Source organism: Pararge aegeria, chromosome 25 (genome assembly GCF_905163445.1).
Source record: "Pararge aegeria chromosome 25, ilParAegt1.1, whole genome shotgun sequence".
NCBI lineage: Eukaryota > Metazoa > Arthropoda > Insecta > Lepidoptera > Nymphalidae > Pararge > Pararge aegeria.
In genome coordinates this window covers 4,940,942-4,951,564 of record NC_053204.1, presented here as the reverse complement: position 1 = coordinate 4,951,564, position 10,623 = coordinate 4,940,942, and the positions used below count along the sequence as shown (strand labels likewise).

The 10,623-nt window shown below is 38.2% G+C and overlaps 2 protein-coding genes across 2 annotated transcripts; both read right to left on the bottom strand.

Annotated features, from left to right (window-relative positions):
* Positions 1-3,786: 3,786 nt before the first annotated feature.
* LOC120634744 lies at positions 3,787-6,836 on the bottom strand. Its single transcript, XM_039905519.1, has 3 exons — positions 6,068-6,836; positions 5,195-5,734; positions 3,787-3,992 (listed from the first exon to the last, which is right to left on the bottom strand). Exons 1-3 carry the CDS (start codon positions 6,834-6,836, stop codon positions 3,787-3,789), a joined length of 1,515 nt encoding a protein of 504 aa, XP_039761453.1.
* A 216-nt stretch (positions 6,837-7,052) lies between these two features.
* On the bottom strand, positions 7,053-8,810 carry LOC120634953. The gene has a single exon (XM_039905856.1). It carries the CDS (start codon positions 8,769-8,771, stop codon positions 7,053-7,055), a length of 1,719 nt encoding a protein of 572 aa, XP_039761790.1. The 5' UTR covers positions 8,772-8,810.
* Between the last annotated feature and the right edge of the window lie 1,813 nt (positions 8,811-10,623).

Genomic DNA, 10,623 nt, shown 5'->3' with positions numbered 1-10,623 from the left:
TATAGAACTTGCACACGACTGTAGGTCGTCAACTGAACTGTATGCATTCACTACAGCGTCACTAAACTGCGCGAAACCTCCGATACACTGATAAAGTATCGTATGTCCTTCTTGGCGCAGTGGGCCTTATAATTGGGAGGTCCCAGGTAAAACTTCCGGCGGGGGTCAGTTTGGAAATATATATGGGCTGTTCTGGTGTGGGGCTTCGGACGTAGATAGTTACCAGCCTATCTACAAAGATAGCGTTCTGTTACGATGCCGCAAAGAAACCATAGGGGTATAGGTTTCTGTCATATTACTAACAGATTAGCCGGTTACCATTTTGGACTGCATCATCACTTTTCATCAGGTGAGATTGCAGTCAAGGGCTAACTTGTATTGAATTGTGAATTTTTGAATTTTGAATAAAACTATAACACCACAGCGTTCACCTCCAGGGTGGTTGTCAACACAGACTTAAGAACATACAGAATCCTCATTCAGCCATTATTGTATGCAGTGCATTGTGTCCAAAAACAGGGAAGACACCCCGCGCACGTGTCACTACACCCGCGGAATGTTACTAGCCCACGAACTTTTTCTATTTTCCTCATTTCATAGTAAACGTTTAGAACATTAGAGGTAAAAAAAATACTGTCATCTGCTAAATGAATGAAGTGTCTAACCGCCTGTTTGAGAAAACTACTAAAGTGGAGTGCTTTTTGATGCTGATGATGAGATTCTGTATGTTCTTTACTCTTTGGTTGTCAATAATTATAATCTGTGGTTCTAATATTACTATTGGCCATGTTGTAAATTCGGTTTTTAGGTTATTAATAATTTTTCTGTGGTAGAATGAGCCTGTTTTTCGTTTTTTATCATTACGATGTTCTTATACCTAAGCATATTGTGCAGATAAACTACTTTGTTAAATATAATCTAAATAAAACCGGTTATTTACACCGAGATAAGGTTTAAACACAGTTTCACGGCTTAGAAAGACAATAACAATTGAAGATAAAGGAATTATTATCATCAACGCTTGAAAACTCTCTATAGGAATGAATGTTTTACCTACGTGCAAAGATTTAAAATGGAGATATGCCTTGACACCAAAAACACTATGCCTTCGTTTTAATTCTTAAACGGTCTTAGGCTGCGTTCGCGTGTATTTTTATTTCGTATCTAGCGTGCGTATAATATATGCTGTCGCAGATTTTTAGTACTTTTAAATAGGTATACTCGTAACTTCGTGGTTCATGATTTTATCGAAACTTTAACCGTTTACGCAGCGCACGCGTACGACCTCTGTATACTATTCTGAGTATTAAACCCCTACTAATATTATAAATGTGAATGTAAGTTTGTTTGTTACGCTTTCACGCATAAACTACTAAACCGATCATCACGAAACTGTGTACACATATTCCTGAAGGTATTAGAAGTAATATAGGATGCTTTTTATCCTGAAATTAAGCTTGACGATTTTACACTAGGCTTAGATATCCTAAATACATAAAGTGCTGCCACATTTATGAGGCACATGTCTTTCGATAAACAAAAACAAAAGCGGACGAAGTCGCGGGCAACAGCTAGTAACTAATAAATTCACACTTGGCCAGCGTGGCGTCCACCACGCCTAAACCCTTCTCATTTTAAGAGGAGGCACGAGCCCAGTAGTGGGCCGGTAATATTGTAAAATTACACCAGCCCAAATAAAAAACCAGTTTCAGAATCAATATTATCATCTTTTCGAAACAGGCGACCTTCTCAATCATATTTCTCTGACTGTCCCGCACCGTTACACCAGATGTTGCAAATCCACATTTTTTTTTTCATAAACCGTTTACTTTTTTTTTTTATATTTATAGCGGGCAAACGAGCAAGTGGGTCACCTGATGGTAAGTGATTCACTCGCCGCCCACAAACATCTGCAGCACCAGAGGAGCCACCGATGCGTTGCCGGCTTTTAAGGAGTTTGTTTATCCGCCCCTTGAATAACCCTAGATTGTATTTTTGAGGAAACACATCAGATGGGAGATTGTTCCATAATTTGCAAGTGCGCGGTAGAAATGATCTGGTATTTCGAACAGTAGAAGAATACCAGGCATCCAGATGATGAGGGTGGAATTTATTTCTATGGCGTGAGGAGGTATCAACGCAAACAACTCTTCGGAACACTCTCCATTATAGAGTCGATAGAACACACAAAGGGAGCTAACATCTCTTCGGTGCCCCAGGGACTCCAAACTGCAAGTCAATTTGGGATTGTCAACAAGTCGAACTGCCCGCTTTTTTACTAAATCCCATGTCGGAAAACAAGCGCCTCCTATACGTATTTGCGCAAAATACAACAGTTATCTTAAAGATGGCACTGATATTTTCCATGGCAGATTTAATTTTTTTGTCAAATTAAGTTTAAATGATTCTTTGTCATTACTATGTGCACTTGTAATGATATCTTGAATGACGTGCATATCAGTCCATGTTTTCGTGTGTGTGCTGTATTTAAAAACGTGTAATATGCAAATAAATATATCATACACCAACATTTATTTTGTCGATTACGCTAACAATATATTTAGGTCCACTTTAAAATCATAAAATAATTACTCTTTTACTAATATAATCCTTTCCCTATACCTTTTTATCTTTTAAAATCTCGCCAAATAATCCCAAACGCCCGATGTTGCTTCCCGCGCCATCTTTTTTTTTTCCTTCTTCTTTCTTTTTTCCCCGTGTCACTTTAGCCGCCTGGCCTTCCGTAGCACCGTCTTATCAAATATTAATACTCCAAATCCATGACAGTTTTTATCAAAAGGATTATGACTAAGTAATAAAGCTTTTATAATTTTAGATTAATTTTATTAATTTGCATATCATCTCGTATACATTTTTTAGACGAAAATTCAAGTTACCTTACAATATGATGATGATAATGAAATAAATAAATACACTAAACACGGGAGATGTCGCAGGCAGTGCCAGTGTGCCTAAGTAGGTATTTCATTTGGAGGGCATTACAAAGTAGAACTAATGAATACAGATTGGTACAATGAATGGACACACTTGTCGAAATGAGTGTCATAATCATTGATATGGAAATTGGTGCGTGTAGGATACCGTGCTAAATATTTTTCTATGGCTTTACATTTTTACGACAGCTTTGCATACGTTGTTTTGTTATATGTACTTTTCTTTTTTATGTTCTTTTTGTGTTGTGCAATTTAAGTATCATGAATACATCACATTATAAACAGAGCAACACTTATGAAGTGTTGCTCTGTTTATAATGTGATGTATTACGGATTGTAGCACGGCTAAGTAAGAAACAAAAAATTAAGTCCAGTGCAGTCCAGTGCAGTCCAGTCCAGTCCAGTCCAGTCCAGTCCAGTCCAGTCCAGTCCAGTCCAGTCCAGTCCAGTCCAGTCCAGTCCAGTCCAGTCCAGTCCAGTCCAGTCCAGTCTAGTCCAGTGCAGTCCCATGCAGTCCAGTACAGTCCATTCCAGTTCAGTCTAGTCCAGTGCAGTCCAGTGCAGGTAAGTGCTGTCCATTGCAGTCCAGTGCTGTCTAGTCCAGTCCAGTCCAGTCTATTTCAGTCCAGTCCAGTCCTGTGCAGTGCAGTCCATGGCAGTCTAGTGCAGTGCAGTGCAGTCCAGTGCAGTCCAGTGCAGTCCATTGCAGTCCAGTGCAGTGCAGTCCAGTGCAGTCCAGTGAAGTACAGTACTGTCCAGTCCAGTCCAGTCCAGTCCAGTCAGTCCAGTGCAGTACTGTAGTCCAGCGCAGTCCAGACCAGTTCAGTGCAGTCTAGTCCAGTTCAGTCCAGGCCAGTCCAGTCCAGTTCAGTTGAGTCGAGTCCAGTTCAGTCCCATTCAACGCAGTGCTGTAGTCAAGTGCAGTCCCATGCAATCCAGTCCAGTCCATACCAGTCCAGTCCGTCCAGTCCAGTCCAGTCCAGTCCAGGCCAGTCCAAGCAGTCCAGTCCAGTCCAGTCCAGTCAGTCCAGTGCAGTGCTGTAGTGCAGTGCCGTGCCGTGCCGTGCCGTGTCGTATTTTTCAAAAAAATAATCTAAGGACCAAGCAGATGGCGCATCTGATGGTAAGTGAAAAACCATCGCCTATAAACGCTCAACAATTCACATGGCATGCAGGAACACATCCTGCAACATGTCGCCCTGTGTCCATCAATTTGAGGCGTAGGTGTTAAGCCTCATGTGCCTGTAATTTCACTGTTATTTCTGTACCAAAGGAATTCAAAGGTAATTAACGATGCATGAATCATCCACCTGTTTTCATCCAAGGGTTTTAGCTAAAAAAAATAATAATACATTCCTCTTGTCTCATTTATTTATTTCTCATTATTAATTAATCATCATCTAAATCACACAGTACTAAAAAGCCTGGTCAATTAAGATCATAAAATCAATGGGATTTTATATGTTTAGCCATAGGTCACAGAATCATAAACTGGTAGTTTGTTGACAATGTTACAAATTACGAAGGAGAAAAATGGAACATATTTTCCTTGTCTTAAAGTTTAAACTCTCCTACACTTCTATAGAAAACATTCTTGGCCATATTTAAAACCGTATAAGTATTATAGAATTTGCCACTCAACGTCTATTGTTGTAAGGTTTATTTTACTCTGACGTCACAGGCGTTTTAATGCTCGAAAATGGTTCTACAATTGCGAGTGTTCTCATCTTAATGCTCATCAATAAAGAGACATCAAGCTAACAACAGGTTATCATCTGAACCGAACTTGAGAACCTGTTTATTGCTCGATTGTGGTTTATCAGTAGAGGTCTAAGAGTACTAGCGTCTTCTTCTACTCATACATTTTATTAAAGCACATAATAAAAATTCTTAGTCCCAGGTACAACGCCTTCCTTTTACAGCTGCAATCAGAAGGACCGAAAATAAAATGGAAAACTTTACTCAAAAACACTACAAAAGCAGTAAAATCCATATAAGAAATTCAATCATAAAGAACATAAACAAACCGAAGCTCTTCAATGGAACTTCTCCGCGAAATCGCATCAAATAATGCATGCATCGTTAAGCCCCAGTTGCGATGATTCAAATACTTTCAGCTTCAACACGCCCACAGTATGCCTCGGCTGCGAAAAAGACAATCGACAAACTCCACCCGAAAATCATTAAAATCAAGCAAGCTTTAAAGTTATCAAACGTGAGAGGTTTCCTTTGGCCTTTACCAGGTCTCAGAAAAATCTGTTTCTTGTGCCGTAAATATCTTGTATATGTCAGTTGAGTTAGACCAGCTTCCACAGAAATGCTTAGAACATGGCTGACTGGTTGAGCTAAAACTGAATGCTTTTTGAAATACATTACTGTCGGACTATTGACTATCTTTTCTGGTAAAATCTGCAAATGCCTGTCAGTATTCTCTATTAGATGTTCAATAACGATTTCTTTGTTCATTGCTAACACAAAATCTGTACTCCCGTTTGAAATTTTGTCGAGAGTATCTGTAGCATCATCATAATCTAAAGGAACCCATTTATTATAAATCTCCTGTTCATCTATATAATATTCTCTCAACGTTACAAGACCTCCATAGGGTAGTTTATTTCTTAAAACGCTCTCAAAATCGGTAAGAAAACTTTCGTAAAGCTCGTTTTTCAAAGATCTTATTAGTACAGCTTGATACGCACTTTTCACTATAAAACAAAACCATATCCACGTGTACACGATTAGTAAGAGAGGACGCTTTCTGGGCATCTTTATAATAGGTATTGCCAAAAACAACGCCCACGAATAAAACAACAAATTTGACCGTATAGGACTTATTCTAACGACTCTTCTAAATTTTCTCCACGTACTGGATTTTGCGAAAGCGTTCAAAATTACAATACCAACAAATATAAAGAATAGGATTATTCTAAGATTCGTTTGAAAGGGGTTCAAAAGTCGCTGCCATGCTGGTTTATTCGCCGGCATTTGAGCAGTCCACACTATGTCCATAGAATTATATATAAAAGAAGTTTGAAAGTTACCATACTTGTTCGCGGTAACGGGTAAAGAACACACTGATACGTGAACACGACCATTAAAGACATCTCCTAAAGAGCCAGTCCAATTATTATGTTCATACAAACCAGCTTCATTGCCTTCAATAGGCGTCTTTATTTCCAATGTTGCATTCAACGCTTTAGCAACAAGTTTAATAATGTCACCATCACCACCAGACGGTTCCATGGTGACATTATTCAAATACATAAAAGGTGGTTGCTCAAAAGTAGATACAATAAGTGGACATTTGAAAAAGTTATACAATCTCTCCGGATATAAATCCTTGAAACAATTATCTAAAGCACATTTATCTGTTAAATTTAAAGTGTAACTTTCACTGTTTATGCATTTCCCTGGACGTACAATATCATATGAAAACGCCAAAAATTCATTGATTATATTTGCTCTCAAATATACTACGTTAATTATTAACAGTTGTGACACAGCTACAAAAATCAGCGACTCTTCACAATCTTTCTTATATGGTGATGTGCAAATGACGATGTATTTTCCTGAATTATCGTAGTTTGATTTATCCAGCCATTTAATCGTATCAATTAAAGATTCAGTATTCTTTCCAAATATTATATACTGCGGGACGGCGTTGCGATGGCGAGGAATAAATTTTCCGCATTTTACTATCACTGATTGTTTGTAATTACTCAGAAATGATTCCAATGCAACGACGTACTGAAAAGTGTTAAACATAACAAGTGTTACGTAACGCCAATCGAAATTGTAGTAAGCTATTTTCGCTGCAATCCTTCCGATTTCTTGTAACGCTTCGGGTTGTGTTGTCAAAAAATTTGCAGTGTAGTTACGCATAATTTCAAAACATATTCATAACAGTACAGTAAAAACTTAAAATGCACTGAATCTACGTTTATTCTATAAATCCCCTACGTCACTGATTGCCGTTTTACATGTTATGCTATAATGCTTTTTAATTTTCCGTTATGCTACAGCTTTTAATACTTTTAAATGTATGTCATTATTGAAATATAAATGATTTTAATGTCTTGATGGTGTGGCTGCTAAAAATCAATTTCTAAACCTAATGACCTGATTTGTTTCCCTTTTCATGTACAATTCAATAATAAACAAAATAAATGAGGCAATCCACCCAATCGACAGTATAATATAGCAACCTGTGCAATATATTAATTTTATTGGCTTGTTCTCCTCTGTTGATTTATCTGTCAAGTCCGAGGCGGTGTAGTTCTTAAAAATCATTTGAGGGATTCCATATTCAAACAATCGTTTCAGTATCCGATTAATAATTATCGTAAAAGGAGAACTTTTTTTTAAAAATATACCTATTGGGCTGCAGATAACTTGCTGGGGTAAAATATGTAACTTCCTTCCAGGTGTTTTAAGAAATATTTTAACCGATGCTAAATTCACAGCTAAAACGAATTTCATTCCTTGCGACAGATTTGACATTAGCGTTTTATACCCAGAGATGTCTATGTCTTCCCATTTATCGTATACTGAAGGTGAATCAACATAATACTCCTGTAAGGCTGGACCTCCGCCAAAAGAATAACCCGCCGCAATAGCGTCCTCTATACTCGAAAATTCTGACGAATAGACTTCTGTTTTTAATGAATTAATCAGGTGTACTTGGTAAAATGTCCTCACTAAGAAACAGTACCAAATCCAGAACAGTATCAAATACAGCACGGTCATTTTCAAAGGGATTATGGTGATCGCCTGGCCCATGCACATTTTCCATGCCAAAAATATCACACTGTCCGGTAAACGGCATGAATTTATGCTTTCAAACACCGAAGTGCAAAAGTTAGTTTTAAAAATTAAAGCTAGTATTACAACAAATACGAAAGAGAGACCTAAAGCTATTCTAGCATCTGGTTTGAATGGACGTAGGAGTTTGAAGGAAGAAGGTTCCGGTATTGGTGGATGGGTTATCCAGACTATGTTCGTTGTGAAATAGAAGCTCGACAGTTCAAAAGCATCGTATCTTGCTTGAGTGATACTAGCTGATACCATGGAGAAGTTTGCTAAATCGTAGTAAAGATCACCGAGAGATCCAACCCACGAACCGTTATCGTCAAGATTTCCCCATCCGCTACCTCTGCTCGGTTCCATAAGTACAAGAGTGGCGTTCAATGCATCAATTATAATCCTCAGCAAATCGCCATCAGCTCCCGAAGGCACACCATCATTTATGTACATGAAAGGAGGCTGCCAGAACGTCGAAACTATAATCGGGCATTCGTACATATTTTGTAATGGAATAAGGAATTTTCCAGCACAGTATCTTGATTCATTCGTGCCAACGCATGAGTCCCAATTGGACACTTTTATTGGCGGTGAATTTTTGCATTTGTCTCCATACTGATAATAATAGCCACTCGACCCATTATTGAAGACATCATTGATAAATATAACATTCACAATTCTTCGCTGCCATAAGACTTCTAGAGCGTTTGTCTCGTCGCAATTTCCGGTACTTCTTGATTGACATATAATCATATATCTGGCCGTGGTATCGTATGTGTGTAACTCCAACCATGCAAGTAAATTTTTAATGCCATCCAAATTGTTTGCAAATAAAACAAACTGTCTTGTATGCTGCGACGATACCGGGATGTATGAATCGTCAGCAACTACCGCATTCTTACTGTACGACCGAAGAAATGTATTTACACCGCACATAAGTGTCGTATTAAACAAAACTAATGTTACAAACTGCCACTTGAAGTTGTAAAATGCTATTTTAGCAGCACTTTTAGCCATTGTCTCTATACTAGCGCATTCGTTGGAAGTTACATCGGTTATTATGCTATTATATATCGCCATTGCTTTCTTTGTTCGTGTTAAATTGTAACAATTGAATAATAATCATGCAAGGCTTAATGTAGCGATGGCACCCGGGTGGTAAATCAGGGTTGGTGTAAAATGAATAATGGTGGTATTGTGAATTCGATAAAAATGATTAATGTTAAATAACTGTACGATTGATTAAAAGATAACGACGCTTTTTCGGAACCAGAAATATCTATTGTACTTACTCAATAGCAAAATTATATAGAGGGTAATATCAAAGTGGTAATATCAAAGGACAGTCGTACAGAGGTCTGACGGAGTGTTACAATCTACGGGATAGGTCCCTAACTGGCCTCAATAGTAAGGGACTTTACACTGTCAAGACATTGTCTAGTCGACGCGTCGGCTTTTACCACTGAATCAAAGGCATTGAATCTATTACGTAGTAGGAGGCCGTAGTCCACCACGCTGGCGCAGTGCGGATTGGTGGTCTTCACTGTGCCGATATATAGAACATTATGGAGAACTCTCAGGCATGCAGATTTCCTCAAGCTTGAAGCTAGTGATATTTTAATGGTTTAAAACGCACATAACTTCCAAAGTAAAAGGTGTGTTGGGATTCTAACTCGGCCCCCCTGAATGTGAAGCCGAAGTCCTAGCCACTGTTCCATCACCGCTTCAGCTTATAAATATACCAATTTCTATACTAATACTATAAAACTAAAGAGCTTGTATGTTTATATGTTTGTTTTAACGAGCAAATCTTAACACGCTGATTTGTAAAATTACTGATGCGCTAAACGGCTCGTTTACTGAGGCAGGTTATAGGTTTTGTCACGCCTACCCAAATTGGAATCGCATGGTGGGTTCATGTTATATATCCCTCTAGCCTTTAAGGTGGAGACCTATGCAAAGCAGTGGGCATTAATAGATAATTATGGTTTCATAATATCACGCTACTTTACCTTTATAAATGCGGGTTAAACTGTGGGGCACAGTTGGTAATACTTCAAGGCTAAATACAAGGTTATATGTATGTTTGAACACACTAATCTCAGAAAATACTTGACCGACTTAAAGTCATATTTTTGCCTTAGATAACCCGTGGATTGAGAAAGGCTAATGTTTATTTTATGCCTTTTTTTTAACTCTGGTGAAACCCTGGGGGTGAGCTAGTACTTAGTATTAAATATTTTTTTGATAAACTTTTTGCATCGCTGTGGTTATAAGATGGAGGTCCCGGATTCGATTCGAATTTATAATTTCTGAATTTTCTCTGGTCTGGTCAGATGAGAGGCTTCGGCCGTAGTAAGCTACCACCTTCCCGTCTTCCAGTACGGGACATCCCTTAGGAACAGATTAGGAGTAAGGGTTTAATATAAATGCCATACTCCCTTACATGTTAAATAAATAAATAAAATGTTAGCCCGTTACCATCTTAGACTGCATCGTCATTTACCACAGGTGAGATTACAGTCAAGGGCTAACTTGCAGTGTAAAAAAATAGAAATTCAATATTTTTTTTTTTGTGTTAATTATAATATATCCATGTAAATACACCTAAGTATTAGCAGATGTGTGCGACTACCTGCTGCTAATTGACGCCTTTGTAAGATCCATTTCTATGTAATAAATAAATATATTACATAGAAATGGATCTATATATGTGTATCATACCTACTTAAAATTATGTGTTTTGTATCCCATACATTATCAAGCACAGACGCGCATGCACGCGGTCATAACACACTAAAACACACCCACACCCAAAACTACGTGCACGTGCACATACTCACCCACCCCCACACACAACAGTCGCACG

What these genes read in the sequence shown, in the direction of transcription:
- LOC120634953 (XM_039905856.1), bottom strand. Translation starts at nt 8,771, where the DNA reads ATGGCTAAAAGTGCTGCTAAAATAGCATTTTACAACTTCAAGTGGCAG.
- LOC120634744 (XM_039905519.1), bottom strand. Translation starts at nt 6,836, where the DNA reads ATGCGTAACTACACTGCAAATTTTTTGACAACACAACCCGAAGCGTTA. An exon ending in ACATAATAATTGGACTGGCT is followed by an intron (nt 5,735 to 6,067) that starts CTTTAGGAGATG and finishes TGTTTTTGGCAA; the next exon opens with TACCTATTATAAAGATGCCC. An exon ending in ACAGATTTTTCTGAGACCTG is followed by an intron (nt 3,993 to 5,194) that starts GTAAAGGCCAAA and finishes ACTGCACTACAG; the next exon opens with CACTGCACTGGACTGACTGG.